This window comes from Ceratotherium simum, chromosome 7, assembly GCF_057802395.1.
Source record: "Ceratotherium simum simum isolate JZ-2026a chromosome 7, ASM5780239v1, whole genome shotgun sequence".
Lineage (NCBI taxonomy): Eukaryota > Metazoa > Chordata > Mammalia > Perissodactyla > Rhinocerotidae > Ceratotherium > Ceratotherium simum.
The window spans coordinates 64380364-64405415 of record NC_141906.1 but is presented as its reverse complement, the minus strand read 5'-3'; the positions used below and the strand labels follow the sequence as shown (position 1 = coordinate 64405415).

At 47.7% G+C, this 25052-nt stretch overlaps 1 protein-coding gene across 2 annotated transcripts; it reads right to left on the bottom strand.

Annotated features, from left to right (window-relative positions):
* Positions 1 to 2040: 2040 nt before the first annotated feature.
* ANKK1 (ankyrin repeat and kinase domain containing 1) lies at positions 2041 to 14131 on the bottom strand. 2 transcript variants are annotated; one of them, XM_087434041.1, is made up of 8 exons: positions 13950 to 14131; positions 8132 to 8480; positions 6857 to 7008; positions 6507 to 6556; positions 5731 to 5886; positions 4837 to 5045; positions 4264 to 4300; positions 2041 to 3347 (listed from the first exon to the last, which is right to left on the bottom strand). In XM_087434041.1, exons 1-8 carry the CDS (start codon positions 14129 to 14131, stop codon positions 2041 to 2043), a joined length of 2442 nt encoding a protein of 813 aa, XP_087290167.1. The 2 variants fall into 2 exon arrangements, with proteins under 2 accessions (XP_087290167.1, XP_087290168.1); XM_087434042.1 differs by having other exon boundaries at positions 2041 to 3343; positions 4260 to 4300; positions 4927 to 5045; positions 8186 to 8480.
* Positions 14132 to 25052: the final 10921 nt, after the last annotated feature.

The window sequence follows — 25052 nt, the reverse complement described above, 5'->3', positions numbered from 1 at the left end:
ACTCATGTACTCAGCATGTATGTGGGGCAACAGATTTCCTCTACCCTGCCTCTCTCATCCCACACTGATATGATGCTGCTGACTGGCGGCCCCACCCCTGTTCCAGGAGGGCAACGCACAAAGGTGGACTCTCAGCTGGCTAGGAGGTGGAGCTGGCCAGTAGTTGGGGCAGAAGATTCCTTTTCTCTGACAATTGTAAAACGTCCTCGAGTTGGAGGGACTGCTTCAGCAATGCAGAGAGATAGAGAGGAGGATAGGACCTCTAGAGCGCCTGTCCTGCCCCCGCCCGGGGCTCCATCCCACCCCCTCCCAGTGGTCAGCCAGCCTTGTCAGAGCTGGAGAGGAAGCAGAAGCTGGCTGGTGGCTGAGCTAGGGCCCAGCCACGCACGATTACTGTGAGCAGCCCCAGCCCTGCCCCAACCTGCCCACAACCAGCAGGACAGGCCAACCCAGCAGATGAGTGACCACGGTATGGTCACAGGACAGAGCTCCCTGAGCCACTGCTGAGGAGGACAGTCCCTGCCCTGTGAGCTCCACACAGAGCCCAGATAACCTCTCACCATCACCACCTCTCCATCGCCACCCCTCCAACCCCCACCTCTACCCCCTGCCTCCTCCCCCCGTGGGAACACACATACACCTCACCATCACCACCCCCTCCAACTCACCATCACCACCTCTCCATCACCTCTCACCATCACCACCCCTCCAACTCACCATCACCACCTCTCCATCACCTCTCACCATCACCACCCCTCCAACTCACCATCACCACCTCTCCATCACCTCTCACCATCACCACCCCTCCAACTCACCATCACCACCTCTCCATCACCTCTCACCATCACCACCCCCACCAACTCACCATCACCACCTCTCCATCACCTCTCACCATCACCACCCCTCCAACTCACCATCACCACCTCTCCATCACCTCTCACCATCACCACCCCCTCCAACTCACCATCACCACCCCTCCAAAAACTCACCATCACCACCTCTCCATCACCACCCCTCCAACTCACCATCACCACCTCTCCATCACCACCTCTCCATCACCACCCCCTCCAACTCACCATCACCACCTCTCCATCACCACCCCCTCCAACTCCCACATACACCCCCTGCCTCCTCCCCCCACATGAACTCACACACACGTATCATACACACACACCACACCACGCTACACACACCACACACACCCCCTACTAACACTACTGGCCCCTGTATACGACCTGGCCCCACAGGTCAGTCCATCTCCAAGGAGGAGACTCAGGTCCACAGCTTTATTAACTTCGGGGTTTGAAGCCTGGCCATGTGACTGGACACAGTGAATGGTGGGGCAGGGGGACCAGGGACCGAGCAGCCCACAATGGATCACTCATGGGCAGCTGGAACACACCCTTCCTTCATCCCCAAGAGACTGTGTGGGAGACCCAGGCACTGGGACCAGAGCCATGAGGAAGGTGTGGTCAGTGTGGCAACAGGGGGCTGGCTGGACTTTAAACAGTGAGCAGCAATTTCCTCCAAACTTTGAGCTCCTGCCCCTGGAGCAAAGCACGTGTGCCTGGCTCTCCTGGCCCAGCTCGAGGTCAGGGGCCAAGTCCCACAAATATGAGCTGGGAGGGAGCACTTCCTTCTCCTCCTTGCCTTCTCTCATCTTCAGAGGGGGTTTTCTAGGACGCAAGGGCCCTTGTGAACTCAGGGGCAAGTGGCAAATGGTGGCAGGAGTCTTGGGAATGAAGAGGGAATTCACTGTGGGGGCCTGAGTCCAGGGACAGGAGAAGGAGGGCAGGGGTCTGCTGGAGACACACTTGGAGGAGGTGCTGAAAGAAGCCCTCCATGCCAGGGCCCGGTCCCCAGCTACAATCTCAGTGGTGCCCTTCCCAACCCTCCATCACACAGGAGACCAGGTTCCAAGTTTCCTCTCAAGGTTGAAGGGGCAGGTGACAAGCACAGGTGGGGAAGGGGTCCCCCCCAGAAGTCTAGCTGAACTTCCACCAACCTCTCTTCCTTAAAGGTAAGGAGACCCCAGGTTATCTAAACTTCCATCTGGGCTCCAGGCTCAGCACGGCCCAGAACGGCTGATGAGGGTTCCCTGTCCTCAAGGAAGGAGATGATGCCCTGCTTTTGGCTCCGGAGGGCCAGCTGCAGGGGTGTGCAGCCCATCCCATCCTGGATGTCCAGCTGGGCACCAGCTTTGACCAGCACTCTGAGGATGGCCGTGTTGCCCTTGAGGGCAGCCAAGTGGGCAGGTGTCCAGCCCACCTTGTTGCAAGCATGGACATCTGCATGGTGCTCCAGAAGGTTGCTGACGCTCAGGAAGGCGCCCCTCTGGACCGCCAGGTGGAGGGGTGTCCAGCCTGACTGCTCGGCAGCATTGGGGTCAGCCCCACATTGCAGCAGCGCTGACACCACCACCTCCTCCCCATGGCGGGCAGCCAGATGTAGGGGGGTCCAGTTCATGCCTCCGGGAGCCCCTAAGTCTGCGTGGCTCTCAGCCAGCAGGTGGATGATCTCCAGGTGGCCCTTGTAGGCTGCTAGATGCAGGGGCGTCCAGCCCTGCTGGGTTGGCAGCTCGAGGCTGGCCCCATACCTGAGCAGCATCTTGCAGATAAGGTACTTGCCCCTGGCAGCCGCGATGTGCAGTGGGCTGTAGCCGCTCTGGTCAAGGGCATCGGGGGCTGCCCCACTCTTCAAAAGGTGTTGGATGGCCCTCACTTTGCCTCGCTCCACCGCCAGGTGCAGTGGTGTCCTCAGGTTTCTCTGCCGAGCATCCAACACAGCCCCCTGGCCTGTCAGCAGCTTGACCAGGCTGATGTGGCCAAAGTAGGCAGCCACATGGAGGGGGGTCTTGCCCTCAGCCTCACTCAGGTTGGGGTCAGCTTGACGGGAGACCAGAAGCCGTGCGACATTCTCAAAGTTGTTCTGTGCAGCCAGGTGGAGTGGAGTCCACCCCTCATGCTCCTGGGCATCCACGTGGGCCCCGTGGTCCAGGAGCAGGCGGGCAGTGCGGTCGTCCCCATTCTGGGCTGCAAAGTGTAGCGGGGCCCAGCCATCCTCATCCGCCGAGTTGGCGCTGGCGCCATGCTCCAGGAGCAGGGTGCAGAGGTCGGGCTGCTGGTCCTGGGCAGCGATGAGGAGGGGCGTGTAGCCGCAGGCTGTCTGGCAGTCCACGTCGACCTCATGGGCCAGCAGCAGCTTCACCTGCTCCACGCTGCCCTGCGCCACCAGGAAGTGGAGGGGAGTGACCTTGTTCTCGTAGATGCGCAGCTCCTCATCGCTTGGGACCAGGCTCCCACTGTCCGAGAGATGCAGGACCCGCTTCAAGTAGTCTCCTGAGCTTCCTGGGAGGAAGACGGAGTTGAAGAAAGGACCTCTGACCTATCCAGAGGTCCTCTAAGCCATCCCCCTGCCTCCTGGAAGTGCCATCCAGGGACAGAGACTATAGGAGTGAAGGCAATGTCTTTCCTGATATTACACATCTCTACACAGCCTCCATTGTCCTAGAGAACTCAGTCTGGCAGTTCTTCCCATAAGGCTGAGGCAGAAGGAGGCCTGAGTGCAAATTCTGACTCCACCTCTTAGCACCGCGTGACCTTAGCCAACTCTGCCTGTTGGAGCCTCCAGGTCCTGATCCATAAAGGGGACACGAACAGTGCCCACCTCTTACTACCATTGTGAGGACAAACTATGTAGGCAAGAACTTTCAGACGCATGCCTGGCACAAAGTAAATACAAGCTGAAAATAAATTTGTGGTGGAGCTCTATGATCTGAACTTCTCCTGAGGCCATTAAGGACCCACTTCCTCTTGTTCTACCCAGTGGTATATTAGAATTTAAAACATCAGTAATTACCCTCCACCAAAAAAAGTAAATAAATCACTGCCCAGGCCAAACTCCCAGAGATTGTGACTTAATTAGTCGAGAATGGGGCTCAGGCATCGGTATTTTTTTTGTTTCCCAAGTAATTCTAATGTGCAGCCAGGATTGAAAATCAGTCTCCACCTCTGGGCCGGGAAGGGAGGAGTCTGGCTTTGCAAGAACACAGACCAGAAAGGGATGCAGAGCCAGAACCCCCAAGGGCATGTGCATTTCTGGAGCATGGAGCTGGGTGCCAGGAAAGCAATACACCAACTCCTGCTTTGTGACAGGCCTGGGGAGGAGGGTGGGGGCCAGGGACGATGGGATAGGGTATAGTTGGATTCCACTTTCTCCTCCACTGCGAATTCCCTGGTTGTGGCTGTGGCATTCTGGACTCACCGCTGTCTGTTAGCTCCTGGCTGACCTCCTCACTGACCTGGGAAGGAAGACACAGGGGCAGATCAGGTCAGCAGGGCAGTTGTGGTCTTTGCAGTCCTCCACTCCTTCCCTCTCTCCAGCACCCTGTCACCGGTCAGGACTCACATCCCACCCTGTCCTAGGAGACCCTGCTCCTGTGTCAGAGGAAAACCCTGAGCAGGGGAGACCCTGCCAAAAAGAGGTGGCCCAGGGCTTTGACTTCCCCTTGGGCCGCATGTAATGCAGGGTGGCTCCGTGGGTTCAGCTGGGAGCCCTTCGCTAACCCAGGGCTGGTTCCCATGTTAGAGAATAGACAGGACAGCAGAGCGATGCCATTGATGCCCATGGGTGAAAGCTGGGGACAGCAGAGGTTTCCCTCTGCAGAACAGGGCTCTGTTTAATCCCACACATGTGAGAGAAGGTATGTCCTCCTCAGGGGCTCTGAGCTACAGCCCCCACTAGCCCTTGGAGCCCCTTTGTGCAAATTAGGAAAAGATGTCCCCAAGTGGGCCCCTGGCTTGGCCAGCAGAGTGTGGGCTGGCTCTTAGTCCCCACTTGTGCCCTCAGCCAGGTGGCTTGTGAAGGACACAGCTGTGTATGCATCCTCAGCACCTGCCAAAGACTGTGCCAGCCCACCGCACTCACCTCCCAGGGCCGGCGCAGAGACGGCTTGCAGGACACCTTCCTGGCCAGAGCCTCGCTCTCTGGGTCTGCCACAGCGCTCTGGAGCAGGGACAGCAGCATGTCTGTCTCCACTGTGATGTCTGCTCCATGAGCAGAGAGAGAGGAAGAGAAACACAGGCTGGCCAGCAGTCCCATCGCCATTTTAGATACATTTCCCACATCCCCCAAATCCATTCCTGGGCCCACGTGCATCTGTACATGGCACCAGGAGGCAGGAAACCTGGGTCCCAGCCTTGGCTCAGGGGGGCCACATTGGCAAGTCACTGACCCTCTGAGTGTCAGTCCTTTTTCATAAAACAAGTGGGCAGGCAGGGCCAGGTGAACTGTAAGATGCTCACACTTACACACAGGTGTGTGTTTCATAGTCTCTAAGGGACTGGACAACTTCCAGGTCCCTCCATGCCCATGACTTCACGGTCTGGGAACATGTTACAAGTGAGGACACCAAAGCCCTGAAAGGACCCGGGTAACTGGAGAAGCCAGCAGAGCAGAACCAGGCCCAGATGCTTCTGACAACCAGAGTTTTCCACGCTACCTCCCACAGGGGCACTCGTTAGCCCAGAGACCAGACTGCAGTCCTTGGCTGCCCCTGGCCCCACCCCCAACCTCCCAGCACTGAGATGCGGATTCTGCCCTAGCGTGATGGCAGGTCTCTCTGCAGAGCTCTCAGCTGTGGCCTGGGCTCCAATCATCCCCTTTCCTGGCCCCCTGCACCCTGGCCCTGCCCAGTTTCCCAGTCCCTGGACAGTCAGGCTGGACGAGAACCTGGAAAGCACGGCCTCTTCTTGGGGTCCTGGTCCCAACAGCGCTTCATCAGGTCCACCATCTGCTGGGCCTCGCCTGGCCACTCATCAGAGACAGGCTGCAGGGAGGGCCGCATGCCTGTGGCCACTCGGATGATGATGGTCATCATGCCGAAGCCTGCGAGAGGAGGCCCAGGCTGTGCAGGTGCTGGGGGTGAGGGGCAGAGGGGCTGGGCAGGAGGCAGGGGCTCTGAGGATCCCAACAGGGTGTTGCACACAGCAGGGGCTCCATAAATGCATGGTGAGTAAACAGCTAGATTTCAGGTCGACTTGAGGTTCCAATTTGAGCAGCTGAGTCTCAGGTCCAGCTCCAGCCGCCTCCCAGGCCAAAACCGGACATGACCCCACCCTGCAGGCCTCTGCTGTCCAAAGGCAGCAGGGCTGACCAACAGGCCTGGGTACAGGCTTTGACTTTCAGCTTTGCTGGGTTATCCGTTCCCTGGCAGTCTATTCACCTGGCTTCTAGGTGGCAGGGGTGGGGCGGGAGAGGCAGGAAAGGGCAAGAGAAGCAAAGGAGTTAGAGCCAGAAAGTATGGTCTGGGCTGAACTTTGCCCTTCCTTTTACTGTTATGAGAGCTCTAGGAAGTAGAGGGAGGAAGGAGGGAGGGTGCAGATGGGAATCCCTGAAGAGAAGACAGTTCCCCGACATAAGCCTCCCACTGGCTTGCTCCCACGAACCCTCAGCCCTCCCACAGCCCCTTCCAGGACCCCACCAGAGGGTGCCACCACTGCTGCTACCTGAATACAGTTTCTTCTGAGTGAGGAGCTCCCAGATGACAATCCCGAAGCTGCAGATGGGGGGAAGTGCTCCCTGAGTGACTTTCTCGGATACCCATGGTCACCCCAGCCAGGGGGGCCCACGGCCCACACAATCCCAGGCAAAGCCTCTCTAGTGGAAGTTCCCCTCCAACCTTCCCCCTCCCACGTGGGCAAGGAGGGGCCAGACCAACCTTCCCCCTCCCACGTGGGCAAGGAGGGGCCAGACCTCAGCCCTGTCCCGTCCTGCCCTTTGGGCTGTGGGGTCCAGGCAGGGCACTGACAACATGCTACCTCCTGGGTATGCAGCACGGAGCCCAGCCTCTTCTCACCTGTACACATCATACTTGGGGCCTGGCACCTTGTTACTCTCCAGGAACATCTCAGGGGGGATGTAGCTTAGGGTGCCCCGCAGAGCCGACCTCTCGATGTACTGCATCCGGGTCGACTGTTCCATCCACTTGGACAGGCCAAAGTCCGAAATCTGGGAGGAAGCCAGAGGCAGGGAGGGGGCAATAGAGTCTTGCCTCCAGAAAACTGCCTTGGTTTCTCACCCCTCTCGCTATCCACCTCTCCAGTCTAGTGAGGCAGTTAGGAGCATGGCTCTTTCCCAGCTCTACCACATAGTACCTGGATAACCCTGGACAAGTTACTTCTCAAAGCCTCAGTTTCCTCATCTGTAAAATGGAAATAATATGAGTACTTAACGCATAGTGCTAATAGGAGCATTAAATGAGGGAAGATGCAAAAAGCACTTAGTAAGTGCTGGCACACAGTAGGTCCTTGGTAGGTGTGGCCATTATCCAGAGGGACTGTGGATAAAGTTGCCATCTTTGGTGAGCTTCTGTTCATCCCACTTCCACGGGCCCTGAAGACCTTACACCAGGAATATTTATCCCCTCTTTGCTTCCATCCATTGCTGCATTCATGTGCTAATTGACCATTCACTGAGACCAAGTAGACTGGGTTCCGAGGACCAGGCAGCAGATAAGAAAGGTGAGACCCCCCACCACCACCCATTACTCTCATAAGCACTTATTCAAATAGGGAGTGTAGTCATTAATGAAATAGTTTCACAAAGGACTATAGACCTACCATTGCGGTTAGCAATATGAAGAGACACAGGTATAATAAGGACATACAACAGGGGCCTGTTGGGGTGGATCAGGGAAAACCTCCCCAAGGAGGTGATGTTTAAGCCAAGAGCTGAATGATGAGTAGGCTTTTGCTAGATGAAGAGGGGAGCAGGGGAACACTGTTCCAGGCAGAAGGAACAGAATGTGCAAAGGTCCTGGAGCAGAAAAACAGTGTGGTGTGTTTTAGGAACTGCAAAAATGGCCATCATGGCCTTTCTTAGGAATCCATTTGTTTACACACATCCGCACCCGAAGCAAAGAATGGAAAGGATAGGGATTATTCTACCCACATTAGAAATTGAAGACTGAGGCCCAAAGAGGGTTATCGTGGGTATCCTGATACCCAGTGTCAAACATCACTGCTCATACACGTCTGTTTCAGGTGTAATCCCTGCCTTTAGTATTTGTCCACGAAGGGAGCTGCTTAAAACTCCTGATGGGCCAGTCAGGCAGGTAGATAATCCTGCTCACCTGGAGGAGACTCCAGATTGAAAAGGAGACAGAGGGGTTGACCAGGGCCCTTACCTTGACATGCATGTTGCTGTCCAGGAGAATGTTACCTGGCTTGAGGTCCAGGTGGAGCAGAGGCGGCTTAATGCTGTGGAGGAAATTCATGGCCAGGCTGGTCTCGTGGATGATGCGGAACTTGAGCTGCCAGCTGAGGCTGTGTGTGGGCAGCATCTTCTCCAGGGAGCCACTGGCCATGAACTCCATCACGATGCCCAGGGGCTGCTTGCACACCCCATAGATGGACACGATGTGCTGAAACTTGATCTTTTCCATTTTGGCTGCTTCTTCAATGAGGCAATTCACATCGGAGCTATGGGGGGGAGGGCCAGAGGTGGAAGGAGGTGACTCATTAATTACAGAGGAACTAGCAGAACACACAGACTAGGCTTGATGCCAGGCTGTCGGGACCCAGAGAAGCCTCGGGAGCTTGCAAGATGGTGGAAGAGGGAAGAGAGACATGAAAGGATGCCCAGCAGGATGCACAGATTAAGATCCGGATGGCCAGAAACAACAAGACAGGAAGTAAAGTGGTCTGCAGATTTAGGAGCAAGTCCATTCCACAGAGGTGGCCACAAAAAACCTGCCACTTATTCTGGCCACTTGTTTATATGCTTATCTCCTCCAGCAGATTGCAAGCCCCTGGAGGAACAATATTACACCTCGTGCTTCTGTTTTAAAACATCATTTATTGCCATTTTGATTATGAAAGTAATACATATGCCTTGTAGAAAATCTAGGGAATGCAGCGAGCTATAAAGAGGAAAATTAAATCATCAGTAACCCAACCTTCCAGAGTTGGCCTCTGTTAATATTTTAGTATATTCTTCTACAATACATTTTCAAGGTACTTCTTTCCTTTTCTCCCTCCTTTCCACTCCTTTCTCCTCCTCTCTCTCCATCACGCAGTGTGGGCTGCTTTGTGATCTGCTTTTCCCCATTAGTGTAGCCTGAGCACTTCCCTACATGGTCATTCTTCTGGAGCAAGGTCTATCTGGCTGCATGGTATTCCACTTTATGGATGAACTGTAATTATTCATCTTTCTACTCCCCACAGCACATTGCCATGCACAGCGCAATACATCTTTGTTGAATGGAACAGAAGTCAAGACTTAAGGGAAAGTCTTACAGAACAAGCATTTGCAAACGCTCTTGCTCTTTTCCTTGTATGTGCCCACAGAACAGTAAATATGCAAATTGTCAGAGGTTGTTTGGGGAGGCGGGGATGAGGATTAAGGAGAAATGACATTTTTAAAAGCACAGTACTTGCAAAGCTGCACTGGCACTGCAGTCAGAGGCTGCTGGAAATGTGCTCACAGGGTCACTCTGGGAAGCCAGCCAGAGACCCCTGACTCCCAGGAAAAGCCACCTGCTCCCTTGCAGCTGGACGGGTGGGCTAGCCCAGCTTTTTTTTTTTTTTTATAATTCTTTCCTTGTTTATTGCAGTAACATTGGTTTATAACATTGCAAAAATTTCAGGTGTACATCATTGTACTTCTATTTCTGCATGGACTACATCATGTTCACCACCCAAATACTAATTACAACCCATCACCACACACATGTGCCGAATTATCCCTTTCACCCTCCTCCCTCTCCCCTTCCCCTCTGGTAACCACCACTCCAATCTCTGTCCCTATGTGTTTGTTTATTGTTGTTATTATCTACTACTTAATGAAGGAAATCATACGGTATTTGGCCTTCTCCCTCTGACTTATTTCACTTTGCATTATACCCTCAATGTCCATCCATGTTGTCACAAATGGCTGGATTTCGTCGTTTCTTATGGCTGAGTAGTATTCCGTGTATATAGCCCAGCTTTTTTCTCTTCTCACCTCTACTTCTCTGCTGTGCTAGAGCCCTCCCCCCACCTCTGTGATGCTTTTATCTGTCTCCTCTTGTCCTCTTGAGTTTGCAGGAACTGAGAAGACATCTGTCACGAGGTGGAAAAGCATGGGATCTGGGGTCACATCGCCCTGGATTCAAATCCCAGTTTCACCACTTACTCTCTGCACAACCTTGGGAATAAACTCTCTGGGCCTCAGTTTTTTAACCGTAAAATGAGGACAATAGTGACTTGCACAATTGCCCTTGACACCCTGACTGCTTGAAAGCGTTTGCTCTGCCTACAGCCTCTCTCTTTTCCTCGTCTCCCACCAGCCCCTTTCATCTAGTTTCTGGTCTCAATACTTCACTGAACAGCTGTTGCTGAGGTCACCAAGGACACGTTGCTATAGCCTATGCACAATTTTCAGTTCTCGCTTTACAGGTCAGATCTCTCACTCTTTTTTTCTCGAAATATTCACTTGCTCAGCCATGTGCCAACATGCTCCAGGATTTCTCCCCTTCTTTCTGGTCACTTCCTCTCTGTTCCCTTTGCAGGCTCCTATTCTGTCCCTTGACCACTGGGTTCTGTGCTAGGCCCTCTCCTTTCCTCCTCTCACTCTACGCTCTGTGTGTAGACAACTCAACGTCTCCAACTGGGTATTCGGTACTTACCACATCTAAAGCTGAACTCGTGATTCTCTCCTAAAACCCGCTCCTCCCTCAGGCTTCCCACCCCAGTGAATGGGGCCTCCATTCTTCTAGGCTCCAAAGATTTGATGTCATTCTCGACTCCTCTCTTCCTCTCCCTCAGCATGTCCTGTCAGCTCTACCTGCAAGAAGCTGACCACTTCTCATCGCCTCTCCCCATTGGCTTCTTGGCCCAGGCCTCCTCGCTGGCCTCTCTGCTTCTCTGTCTTCCCCTCCACCATCTATTCTCAACCTGGCAGCCAGAGTGATACTTCTAAAATGTAAGTTGGAGCATGTCACTGCTCTGCCCAGGACCCTCCAGTGGCTCTCTTCTCATTCACAGTAAGAGCCAGTTTTTACAATGGCTTACAAAGCCCCGCAGGATCTGCCTCTGGGCATAGCTTACTGATCTCATCTCCTACTAATCACTCCTTCCAGACTCGGTTCCTCCCCTACCAGCCTCTTGCTGTTCCTCCACCATGTCAAGCGTGTTCCTACCTCAGGACCTTTGCACTTGCTGTTCCCTCTGCCTAGAATACTCCTCCGTAAAATAGTCAAACGGCCTGCTCCTTCTTTGCTTCAAATCTCTACTCAAATGGTAAAGATCTCAGGTCTAAAATAGCAACATTTCTCCAACTCTGGCAATTCTTATCCCCCCATATACAGATGGCCCACAAATTAATATTTCTAGATCAAACATCGTTCTTGGAAAATCAGACTACTCAACTGTCCTTAGGTATTTTAATCAAGAAAATGTCAGGTGGTTGTAAGTGCTATAGATAAAAACATTTACCTATTTATTTATTTATTTTCTGTCTTCCTCCATTAGATCAGACGCTCCATGAGGGCGGGGACTTTGTTTTGTTCTCTTAGTGCTGAGAGTGAATGAATGTCATCCATGCCCTAGCTTCAATCACCACCTATTACAAGTGACTCACACATTTTAATCTGATTAGCTCACACCTTTATTCTGAAGGCAAATTTCTTGACAAAATTCTTCCTGGCTATTTAAACTCAACATGTACTGAACTCATGATCTTCCTCTCCAAACCTGGGCCTCTTTTCACGTTCCATTTATTAATGGTCAACAGCAGCATTCAACAAATATTTATGGAACACCCACTGTGTGCCAGCCACTGGGGACAGAGCAGTGGACAAAGTAGACACAGACTCTGCTCTCACGGAATAGATGTTCTAGTGGATCCTTTGTTCCTTTGGGCAAGCCAGACACTGAGTTAACCTTGATGCTCCTCTTCCTCATCATGCCCCCATAGACAACCCAGCACCAAGTTGAGTGGATTTTTACCTCCTAAATACTGAGTAATCCATTCCTTCCTCTCTATCACAAACACATCAGTCTAGACTCTGATCATCTCTTGCCCGAATGACGACAATAATCTCCTAACTGGACCAGCATCCACTCTACCTTTCCAACCCATTCTCCATACTGCAAATCTGCTCAATTCCTCCCCGTCACCACCACTCCCACCTGGTTGTAAACCCTTCAGTGGCTCTCCACTGCTCCCTCTTTCTCAACTCCAGCCACAACAGCCTTTTTTGCACCCCTTTACTTCCTATGCCCCTCCTGCCACAGGTCCTTTGCACATTCTATTGCCTCTTCCTGGAAAGCTTTCTCCTCTTCACCTACTTAACTCATACCCATCCTTCACATTTCGGCTAAAGTGTGACCTCCTCAGGGAAGCCTTTTCTGATCTCAGTCAAACTCTGTTAAGAAGCTCTCATAGAACCCTAAACCTCTCCTTTTCAGCACTTCTGACAGTGGCACACTTATACTTACATGTGGTTATCTGGTTAATGTCTTTCTCCTCCCAGGCTGTAAGCTCCAGGAGAACGGGGCCATATCTGTTGCACCCATTATTATATCTCAGGGTCTAGCTCAGTGCCTGACACACAGCAGGAGAGCAATAGGCATTCATCAAGTGGATGAATGAACAAGGAGATGGAAGGAGCATCCAGGGAAGTAATACATGTAAAAACCCTAGTACAGAACTCCATACAGCGCAGGCACTAATTACCATTAAATCCCTTAGCCCTTTCCACCAAGGGATTCCCAGGACTTGGGAAGGGAAAGTGGTGGGAGTCAATGTCTAACAGTGTAGTCTTGTCAATGCCACCTGTCTCCTTTTGTTCTTTGCTTCAAAGGCTGTAAACGGTTTGGACAAATCCTAGAATAACCTGACTCCACTCCAAAGCCAAAGGGAGGATGCTGAGGGAGGAAGGCGGGTGAGTCTGGGGATAGCTCACTTTGCCCCTATTCATTAAGCAAGTGGGGTTTGGGAATTAGGCAAGAGACTGTGAGACCTGAGGCTGTGTCTTAGGAGCTTGCGTCGGACCATAGAGAACACAACAAAGAACATCCAAATAAGATGCCACCCCAGGCCTTCCAGTTGATGTCCCAGGAGCCTCAGGAGAAGGACATTGTTATCATTCTGAGACTTCATATCCCAAGTGTCTCCTTCCTGGCTGCACAGGGGGCAAGTGCACAGCCAGTACCTGCAAATCCAATGAGAATGAGACTGGAGCCCATCTCAATGGGATGGCAGAAATGGGTAGAAACAGTGAAAGAGGTAGCAAGAGAGAAAAGGAGGCATACCAAGGAGTGGCCATAGTGTGTACGATGAGAGTTGGGGAGGAGCCAGAGACAAAACGAGGACAGAGACTGTAGTATTCCCGGCTTGACCTTCCCGCAGGACCTATGTGAGAGCTGGCAGGTGGCCTGGACAGGCTCTCAGGCCAGCAGGTTGGGCAGTCTCCATCCCCCAAGCCTCCTCCAGCCTGCACCAGCTGGGTATGAAAAGGGAGAACATGGTCCTCCACAGATCACTGAGCATCACTGAACCAAGTGTCACAGCCCCCCGGTGAGCCCCTTGCCTGCCCTAACAGTTTGGGGTGGGCAGGAGGGTGGCAGAGGGCCATCAAGAGCAATCATCACACCCTGACACCCAGAAGGAAGGAGGCAGGACTAGTGTGGGAGGTCAGATGGGACAAAGGCATCTTTGGAGGGTAGTTCCGCTGCCCTTTGACCTCTTTGATTCCACAAACAGGTATGGTGTGCCAACTGCATTTCAGGTATGGAAACAAACTGACATGGCTGTGCCTGGGGAGCTCAGGCCGCTGGGTAGAGTTTAGAAACGCTGAGGGGACAATCCTCACCCTCAATCCCCGCCTGCTCCTCCCTCCTCCCACTGGGAGCTCGTTGGGCCTCAGTTTCTCCTCTGTGAAAGGAGAGGGGCGGGGCGGGCGGTACCTGGTGGCATCTGGCAGGAGGCAGGGGGAGCACTTGATGGCATACTGGGTCCGCCAGCGCTTGTGCCGCACCTGGAACACCTGGCCGAAGCCGCCGCTGGCCACTTGGCGCCAGTCGCCATCAAAGTCGTCGCGGGTGAAGACGGTGAGGCTGCCCAGCCGCTGCTCCACGTCCGCGGCCATGGGGTCTGCGCGGCCGCCCGGCCCCTCCGGACCCCGCGCACTCCCGCGCCCGGGCTGCGGCCTGGGAGGCTCGGCAGCAGCCGCTTCCTGCTGCTCAGGTCCCGGGAGGGTGGAGATGGGAGGCGAGCTGGCTCTCTCTCCTTCCGCGTGAGGAGGAGCCGATCCTGTCCTGCAAGGGCGGGGAAAACCCAAACCTGAGCCCTGAGGCCCCAGGCAGCCATGGGGGACCTGGACCTGGGAAGAGGGTACGTTCCTCTGAATCAACCCCAAGAGACCCCTCCCCACCTTAGCATCCTTCCTCAGTCTCAGCCTTTGAGTGTAAGGTCCCAGAGGCCAAGAACTCCTAGATCCCTCATTAAAAGTGGAATGATGCTTAGGGACTGACTTAGGAAAGAGCAAGGTCAACCTAGAGGCTGCTAATTTCTTTCCAGTGGTCTGAGTCCAGAAGTTCCTAGATCCTGCCTGGCTAGGAAGTCTGCAGCCAGTGGGTAGAGAAGAAAGAGCTGGAAAGGAAAGCTCCACTTTCAACTGCCTGCTTCTACCTGTTACGGGGAATAGGTATGAATGAATGGGAATGAACGAGGTGGGTATAGTCCAATTAGGACTCCAAAACGCCAGAAGGTGCAAGAAATATGTTCTAGCCAAAGGAATTTTGCCCCAAAATGCTCTGAGTCCTTTCTATTGACCTTTATAAATGTATTTTATTTTGGCAGATTGGGGATGGAAATTTTCTGGACTTGGAATTATTATAAGAATGTTGTGTGTGCATGATTGTTTTGGGAGAGCCTAAAATTTTCTGCCTGCCACTCCCAGACCAGTGAGCTGGTAGAGCAGTTCTGCAATATTCTGGAAGATGCTGAAATCCAATGTGAGCCTTTCCCCAAACCAGAATGACAAGCTTTTGCATACAGGGAAGTTCCCCAACCTGTCCCTAGTCTCCACTCTGCAAACATGTCACAGAACGCCTGGACAAGTTCTGGCAGACTCCGACCTCTGGTAGCGTGTGTACTGAGAGGAGGGCAAGGTTGGTCAAGATGAAGCAATGTGTGCGGGAAACTGGAACATCTGCCCAGGAAGCAAGACTCTCCAGAGAGAAAGGGACGGAATGAACCGGTAGAGGCAGGGATTAAATGCAAGAGCGTGTGAGTCAGTTAGACCCGCATTCAAATCGTGGCTTTTTTCCCACCTCTTATCAGCCACTGGGCCTTGGTCACATTACCAAATCTCTCTGGGTTTCTCCATCTGTAAAACGGGATGGTAATATAATACCCATTTCAAAAGGTTGCTGTAAGGATTAAGCTTTAAAAATAAACCTAAATGAACACTCATAGGCAAAAAAATGAACCCACCTAAATCTCACACATTATCCAAAAATTAACTCAAAATGAATCATGGACTTAAATTGAAATGTAAAACTATAAAACTTTTAGAAAAAAAAAATAGAAGAAAATCTTCTGGACCTGGAGTTAGGCAAAAAGTTCTTAGGCTTAACACCAAAAGCACAATCCATTAAAGGAAAAATCAATAAATTGGACTTACTAAAAATTTAAAATCTTCACTCTGTGAAAGATCCTGTGAAGAGGATGAAAAGTCAAGCCACAGACAGAAAGAAAATATTTGCAAACCACATATTTGACAAAGGGCTAATTTTCTAGACTATATAAAGAACTCTCCAAACTAAATGGTAAAAAATAAACTAGCTGATTAGAATAGACATGTCACTGTAGAGGATATACAGCTGGCAAATAAGTGCATGAAAAGATGTTAAATAGCATTAGCCATCAAGGAAATACACATTGAAACCACAATGAGATATCACTACACACCTATCAGAATGGCTAAAAAAAAAAAAATAGTGACGACAACAAATGCAGGTGAGGTTGCAGACAAACTGCATCACTGATGTATTGCTGGTGGGAATGTAAAATGTTACTCTTGAAAAGTTTGGCAGTTTCTTATAAAACTAAACATACAATCATCATACAACCCAGCAATTGCACTCTTGGGCATCTATCCCAGAGAAATGAAAACTTATGTTCACACAAAAACCTTAACTTGAATGTTCATATCAACTTTACCTGTAATAGCTAAAATCTAGAAACAGCATAGATGTCTGTCAACAGGTGAACGTTAAGCAAACTGGGTATATTCACGTTATGGAACACTATTCACCAATAAAAAGGAATGAACTATTGATACACAAAACAATTCAGATGAATCTCCAGGAAATTCTATTGAGTGAAAGAAGCCAGTCTCAAAAGGTTACTTAGTATATGACTGCATTTATATTATATTCTTGAAATTACAATTTTATAGAGATGGAGAACAGATTGGTGATTGTCAGAGATGGGGCTGGGGCTGTGTGTGTGTGATATTGTGATTTATGAGTAAGAGCATTTCTGTTTCTGGCACAGAGCTCCAAAAACCCTTGGAATTTCCTAAGTGATGAGAATAATAAAGGTATCTTTTATTATGTTAACAAGGTGACTTTTGGAAAGCACCTAAAGATGGGTGCTTTCACCTAACAATGTCATTAGAGGGTTAGAACTTTCAGTCCTCACCCTGACCTCTGGGGAGGAGAGAGGGGCTGGAAGTTGAATCAATTGCCACAGGCCAACGATTTAATCATCATGCCTATGTAATAAAGCCTCCATAAAAACCCCAAAGCACAAGATTTGGAGAGCTTCTGGGTTCATGAACAATGGAGCCCTTGGAGAGGGCAAGGAAGCTCTGCTCCCCTTCCCCCATACATTGCCCTGTACATCTCTTCCATCTGGCTGTTCCTGAGTTGTATCCTTTTATAATAAACCTGTGGTCTAGCAAGTAAAATGTTTCTCTGAGTTCTGCGAGCCACTCTAGCAAATTAATTGAACCCAAGGAGGTATCAAAGTTGACTATAGTAGAGATATTTTTAAATGGAGTCAAAGCTGCCTTTCCAGAGAAACTACCTTGTCTTGAACATTGGACTGGACCAAATCTTTGGACTGGGCCAAATCTTTGGACTGGGCCAAAGTGGCAACTGTTTTACAAGCAGTTGTTGAGAAGTCAGCAGGAGAGCGGACATCCTGATCACAAAGACTGAGGATTATGGACTTTCTGAAGATAGAATCAATAATCAATCAATGTTTAGCCAAGACTAGCTCTTTTCCTCTAACTCCATTTAAAATTCTTTGTAATACAACCTCCCTCCTTTGCCTTTAAAAGCCCCTGACTTTTACTCCCTATTGGGACACTATTTGAGTTTGAATCTGTGCTCCCTGAATTGCAATTCTTTGATCCCAAATAAATGTTTTGCCTCTTACACTGATTTCTGTTTTTGCAGATTGACGTATGGTGTCAGAAGTGGGATCTGATGTGATCTCACCTTCGAGGACTGGTGTCCTCTGGAAATGGCTTTGGTGCCAAATGAGCCCCCTTGTGTGCTCAATTGCTTCCACAGACAACCAACTCTTCTGATTGTGGGACCTCTCAGGCTCAGACCTCCCTCCTTTTTCGTTGAGGTCTTTACCTTTCTTTGGGATACTAGGGGCAATAGCTCAGTCTGGGGTCAATCAACCAGGAGACAATTGTCTCCAAGATGGCTCATGGCTATTGTTGTCTGGAAGGGTTTCTCTGTTTTTGAGCTGGCTATGGCTGTTTCTGTCTGAGCGTTTAGTTCCCATCTGGTGAGTACTTGAATTCTCTCTTTTGTGTTATTTATTGAAACAGCTATAGCCAGTGGGTCAGAAGCACAGGTAACAAGCTGGTGCTTGCAACTGGTGTCTCTTTGTCTCTTTGTCTGGCTGTGCTTTAACATGGGAATTTCACCTTCTAAAATTTCCCCAGAAGTTCCTCCCTTGGGAACTCCAGCTGGGTTGATATTTAAGAACTACAGTCTTTCCTTTTATAAATTTTTGTCCCAGTGGACTGATAATACAAAAGATGATCTATAATTACAGTGGCCACTTTGGGGCTCTTTTGAGCTTCCCAAACTGATCTTTTTTGCACACTAGATTTAGAAACCACAGATTTAAGACCAGAAATAAGATCTTTATTTCTAAAGAATAAAGCATACCACCTTCCAGCACACCTGTTTAAAAACTATGGTCCCAGAAGCTGTAAATATTTACAAAGGATAGCAAAATCTTACTAAGCATGTTTCATGTCCTGAGAGCTTGGCTTGGTAACTGTCAAGCTCAGGGCCCCAAAAGGTAGTCAGACAGAAAGGTGGGTTGTACTCTATCTGTGGCCAGATATGAGTGGGCAGAAATGGGGGTTAAACTCTATTTGCAGCTAGGATCCTACCAAATTACTGCCAGCCCTCAGAGAAATAACAATGTTATTAGAAGGAATATTCCAATTAGATAAGATCATTTAGAAAGTGCACTTAAAAGCAAAGCCTTCAAAATTCCAAAATAGCCTTACTGAAAGTTTCATTGCAAAAACCTAATGAAAAATTAAGATAGAAGAGATGCCTAAAGGAAAAGACTATACAAAAGTCTGTTAAGTTAATGGCTTTACACCCCCATATCTACCTTCAAAGGAGGGCCCATAGGGGGTCCCCCCACACTTAATGAGATTCTGAGAGATTTTCTGGTAAACTGCTATGTTATTCCCTTAAACAGCCAAGGGGAAACTAAAATTAAAAATTAATGGAATTGGGCCAGCCCTGTGGCCTAATGCTTAAGTTTGGCACACTCCACTTTGGTGGCCTGGGTTTGGTTCCCGGGCACAGACCTACACCACTCATCTGGCAGTGGCCATGCTGTGGCAGCAGCTCACATACAAAATAGAGGAAGATTGGCAACAGATGTTAGCTCAGGGCTAATCATCCTCAGCAAAAAGAGGAAGATTAGCAACAGATGTTAGCTTGGGGCAAATCTTCCTCAGCAAAAAAAAAAAAAAAAAAAAATTAATGGAATTGTTTAATACTGCCATATACATTTACTGCTTGTCTCAGCTGAAACCTGATAAGACATTTGAAAGGATTTGATAACATGACCAGAAATTTAGCCAAATTGGAAGCTGATGTTCAGGTCCTGGGAGGAATTTATTTAGGCTTTCTCCCCTAAGCTAAAATAAAATTATGTACCCAGAGAGAAAGAAACAAATTAAGGATACAAATACAGTAATTGGATGGGGATGTTAGTCCTTTGATAAGCAACTAACATATCCTGTTCATCTCAAAAAGCCTGTAACCTCTCTGGGAACTGTTATCTCGATCATCCCCGATTCCTAGGACTGAAGGGAAAAAAAGGGGGGAAAGAAGCTTTTAGAGATGCAGGTTGCTGTGGAACACCCTTGCTAAAAAAATCTAAGGAAAATTTTTAAATGAAGGCTATAAGATCTCTGTCTGCAACTGTTTCTGTGTTTATGTGTGTGTCTATACAGGTATGTTATAAATGTGTGAAATATTTTTCTACGGATGGTATTGCCAAACTTAAGAGCTCTATTTAATTGGGTTAAAGGTCAAGCATTTGTAAGAATTGGGCATTTTAAAGTTCTCAAAAAAGATAAATAACATAAACTAACCCAAATGAATTTCAAAATCATGTGATCTAGGAAACTATTAAGTTTTAAAGCTATTTTAAGTTTGTTGGGTTAATTAAAATAGGCATGTCTTTAGAGTCATCAGCATTAAATATAAAACTTTTGTTCTGCCTAGGTTTACCAAAAGTTAAACAAATTTGGGCCGGCTCCATGGCTTAGTGGTTAAGTGCTCACGCTCCGCTACTGGCGGCCTGGGTTCAGATCCCAGGCGCGCACCGACGCACCACTTCTCTGGCCATGCTGAGGCTGAGTCCCACATACAGCAACTAGAAGGATGTGCAACTATGAGGTACAACTATCTACTGGGGCTTTGGCCAGGGGGTGAAAAAAAGGAGGAGGATCGGCAATAGATGTTAGCTCAGAGCTGGCCTCCCTCAGCAAAAAAAGAGGAGGATTAGCATGGATGTTAGCTCAGGGCTGATCTTCGTCACAAAAAAAATTAAAAAATAAAGAAGTTAAACAAATTTAGGCTATCTCTGTTACAAATGTTAGCAGCAAAAAAAATTGATGGCTGACTTTGTCTAATGTCTCAAAAAGTTTTTGTAGGAAATCTAAACATAATTATTGGGAACAAATAAACTAAATAGACGTAAGTAAGATAAAAAGTTTTTGGGTGAACTTTTTATGTGTTATGGTATATGTACTTAAAAAATATTTTCAAAATCTTTTTGGCAAGTTGAAACCTTAGAGTTTTGCTAAATTAAGTAAAATGATAAAAATTTATTGAATATCTAGGTCATTTCTGAATAAGATAAAATATTAGACATTAATTACCAAACATAGGGTTATCTACACTTGACTTCTTATTACAAAAAAACTAAAAGATGTCTGGGTCTATTAGTAAACATTTCTTGTGCCACATTAAAAAAATTTTTATGCTATGAGACAATGTATACTTTCAGTAAAGAAGGTGTAAGGAATGGAGATACATTCTTTGTGAAGAAGGAAAATAATTTTTGTCCTAAGGAGAGGCTGGGTAGGAGAGAAGGCATGGAACACAATCAGAATGTAAAAAGGAAATTATAGCAGATTGTGGAAGAGGAACCCTGAGAAAAGAGTTTTTTGCGTGGTCAAGTTGGCTAAGATTGAAATGAATTTAATTAAGTAAATGAGTTTTAATATCAAAAGTAAGCTGGTGCAAAATCAGAATTTGGTTTTCTCTCCCTTAAAAGGACAGTTTTGTTGGACTTTTAGTCTGTTCTTGATAAAGAGATTGTGAAATCTATTTCTTTGCCTTTGAGTAAGTCTCCCTCCAAGGCAGAAATTCTGTGTTTTGTCAAAATAATTTCCTATGTTCAAAAAGCTGAGGTCTCTTTCCTAAGAGAGCTAAGGTTTTTTTTAAGTGTTTAACTCTCTGTTTTTGCCTTTAACATCTTCTATTGTTACTTTGGTTAAATGGATAACTAAGTATTGTTTCACAGTGGCCTAAGATCCTATTCAACAAAGTGTTTTAAAACCTTTTGTTTTTGACAAACTTCCAAAAAATTCAAATCCTAAATAAAGTCTTTTGACCTGAAACTAACTTTAAGAATTTCCAGCTGACTCCTATGACTTTTCAAAGAATTTTTCTTTCTTCTTATAAAAAAGGAAATATTAAACTAACTTGGTTTATTTGGTATATTAAATTGCCTGGGAAGCATTGTCAAATAAGTGATGCTAAGCCTCCTTCATGGATATCCTTGTATGCATATATATTAATAATATTAATATATATTATATATAATTAATATATAATTAAATATATAATATATATTATACAAATTAGAAATTATATAAAATTTCTAAAATTCTGATATGTCCTGGTACAATGTTATCAGTCACAATTCTAGTTAGTATCCTAAAATGTTGTGTGTCACAGAAATAACCAAATTTCCTTGTCAATTGCGTTGTAATCAAATCTTTAACTCTGCCATTAAAAATCTTTTGTCATTTACCGACAGTTATTGTTTCACTCTATGTCTTTGCAAATATGTTTCATCTTCAGAGAGATTCATGCAAAGGACTCTGACACTCTAGCAGATAGGTTTCTGATAAACTTTCAGATCATAAAACTGAACTGGGTAAGAAATTACAGACCTCTATTGTAGCCCTCTCTTTCTTGGAAAGACAATACTCTTTTTTTTTTTTTCTTTTTTTTTTTTTTAATTTTTGTTTATTGCAGTAACATTGGTTTATAACATTGTAAAAGTTTCAGGTGTACATCATTGTACTTCTATTTCTGCATAGACAATACTCTTATCTGCATCTCCTAGTCTATTAAAAATAGGGGGAGATCTTTCTGACTGTTGGGTTTGTCATCAGAAGTCTCCTCCTGTTCATGAATCCAGAGAATCCTTTAGTGCACTTAACCACCAATCTCTCTGCTCTTCTTCCCTTAATTCCTTGTGTTAAATGTCTAGAAATTCTTGCTTAACCAACCGAACTTCCAGAGATTTGAGAGGTAACACTTGTAACTGTCATAAATACCTCTTGCTGAACTCGGGTAAACCCCTCTGGCAAGGTAGAGATGGATCTAGACAGAATTTGAGCGCAAGACGGATGGTTCAACGCTGTGGCCCCTGACACCCTATGGTCCTTTGATCTCTTTATCTGGCTGCCTTCAGGAATGGCCTCCTGGTTCAGGTCTATTCTCCAATTTGGATTTAGCATTTTGTTTATTATTGTAGGAATTCTTGCTGTTGTAAAAGTTTATCTCTTCTGTATAACCTGATGTTATAAAAACACCACTCAGATAATGGTTGCTCAGTGCTTTAAAATGATTGCTAAGGCTTTTGAGCCTTCACCTGAGAAACTTCGAGGAGCTACAGACAATCTTTGCCCTTAAAGGAACTTGACGGTTAGGCTTTTCTCTGCTCTGGCACTCTTGTTGCTCAAATGTGGCCTAAGGCTCCTAAGGAAACCACTTTCCCTCCTATGTGGGACATGACATACCGGGAATGAGCCTTCCTGGCAAGGAGAGACCAACAATGCTTTGATGGCTGATCAGCAATGCTTTCCAATAGTCAATCAACAATGTTTTCCAATATTTGATCAATAATGTTTTCAAAGGGTTGTTCAGCGATGCTGTCAAAGAAAGATCTCAATCAAAAGGGGGAAATGTCAAAATTGACTATAGTGGAGCCATTTTAAAATGGAGTCGAAGCTGCCTTTCTAGAGAAATTGCCTTGTTATCTTGAACCTTGAACTGGGCCAAACCTTTGGACTGGGCCAAAGTGGCAATTGTTTTACAAGCAATTGTTTGAGAAGTCAGCAGGAGAATGGACATCCTGATCGCAAAGACTGAGGATTGTGGACTTTCTGAAGATAGAATCAATAGTCAGTCAATGTTAAGCCAAGACTAGCTCTCTGCCTCCAACTCCGATTAAAATTCTTTGTAACACAATCTTCCTCCTTTGCCTTTAAAAGCCCCTGATTTTTACTCCCTATTGGGACACTATTTGGGTTTCTACCTTAATCTGTGCTCCCCGAATTGCAATTCTTTGATCCCAAATAAACGCTTTGCCTCTTAAACTGGTTTCTGTTTTTGCAGTGACAGAGGGGGTGGGGAACCTCCAATCTATAGCCAGTTGGTCAGAAGCACAGGTAGCCACAGGTGTCTGAAGTTGGGGGGGTGGGGCACAGTCTTGTGGGACTGAGCTCTTAACTTGTGGGATCTGATGCTCACCAGGTAGATGGTGTCAGAATTGAGTGGAATTATAGAACACTCCGCTAGTGTCTGAGAATTGCTTGGTGGTTGGGGAAACATCCCTCCCTGACACACATGTCAGAATTGGGTTCAGAACTGTTAGTGTGGTTATAAAGGGTAGCACAAGGGATCCTCATGATGAAACTATTCTTTATCTTGACAGTGGACCACTACTGAATTTACACGTGAATTTACACATGTGATAAAATTGCATAGAACTAAACACACACAACAAAAACATATACACCCTCCAACACACACGCATGAGTGCACATAAAACTGATGAAATCTGAATAAGGTCCATGACTTACATCACTGTCAATATCACTAGCACTGTTGTGATATTGTGCTGTTGCTACTATATAAGGTGTTACCCCCAGGGGAAACCAGGTGAAGAGTATAAGGGATCTCTGCATTATTTCTTACAATTGCGTGTTTACCTATAATTACCTCAAAACGAAGTTTTAACAAACGCACGTAAGGCCTTCTTTCTCCTCCTTCTCTAATTTCCTTCTCTCCTTCTCCTCCTCCCCCTCCCGCTTCCTCTCCTCCCTCTTCGCCTTGTTCTTGTTATTTCCAGGCAACATTACATTCTCAGAAGCAAAATCTTTCCATGACAGGAGAAAGAGAGTAATCTAACATTCAGCACAGAAAGCGTTGAGAAGAATGCCTGGCCCCCTGTGGACACGTAGAAACCCTAAGGAGTGAGAGAAAAGGCCACTGTGTTAAAGTGTCTGGGGCAAGAGAGGACGGTGGGAGGAAGCCTAGTTCCCTCTAAGACTCAATACTCCTACTCAGGTGATTTGGTCACATAAGCTGGTACTTGCAGATAAAACTAGAATTACATCTGACTAACCAAATTTGAAATACTCATTCAGAGAAAGCCAGAAAAACGACTAACTTGCCATTCTCAGAATCATTTCAGAGTTCTCTCTGTTCTGTGTACCTCACCGAGGCTCGTGGGATTGTGTCCTAGCAGTTGAGATGTGCAGGCATGCAGATGTGGGCTGGGCTGCAAAGCCAGGGGGCACCAGGCATGGCTCCACTGGGGCCACAGGACGTCCCCACGGGGCCTGCTGATAGTCTGCTGCACCCAGATGGTGAGAACCTGACATACAGGTCTGCTGGGCATGTTTCTACCCAGGCAGATGAACTTGCTCCTGAACACTCCAGAAAAATAGCCCCTCTCAGGGCCAAGGTGGAGTCTGGAAGCAGGAGTGAGATTGGAATAAACCAAGAATGGAGTAAGAACGTGTCTGGATTTGGCAGGCTATCGATTCTTTCCCCCTGAGAGTGAACACCGGTCTCCTCTTTGAAGGGCTTTTGATAAAAACTACCTCAAGTGTCAAGAAGCCAGAAATGGAAGCCCTGTGTTTCAGGAACCACAATTCTCGTTGTCAGAATTATGGCCAAGGTTTTTGTGGCCTTGGGTGCTTGTGATCCCGGGTTGTGTCCACATCAGAATAGAAAACAAATGTCCCAAGAATCCTGCTGCCTCAAGCAGCTTAGAAGAAATGCCTGGCCATGGCCAGGGCTTTGGGGAATCTTGGTCTCACACGGGCCTCATCAGGCTTAGAGCTCGTCTCTGTTCCAAGAGGTCGTGGTCAATACCCTCTCTAGGAGCCACGAAGGGACTGTGAATTTAAATGTAAGCTCTTTTAACTTAATAACAAATCAGGCAGGGAGACGTGAAGAAATAACCTGTGA

Excerpts from the sequence above, each read along its gene's own strand:
- ANKK1 (XM_087434041.1), bottom strand. The coding sequence starts at position 14,131 with ATGGCCGCGGACGTGGAGCAGCGGCTGGGCAGCCTCACCGTCTTCACC. Across the intron at positions 5,887-6,506 it reads TCAGAAGAAACTGTATTCAG|GCTTCGGCATGATGACCATC; the intron begins GTAGCAGCAGTG and ends CTCCTCTCGCAG. Across the intron at positions 5,046-5,730 it reads GAAGAGGCCGTGCTTTCCAG|ACATCACAGTGGAGACAGAC; the intron begins GTTCTCGTCCAG and ends CTCATGGAGCAG.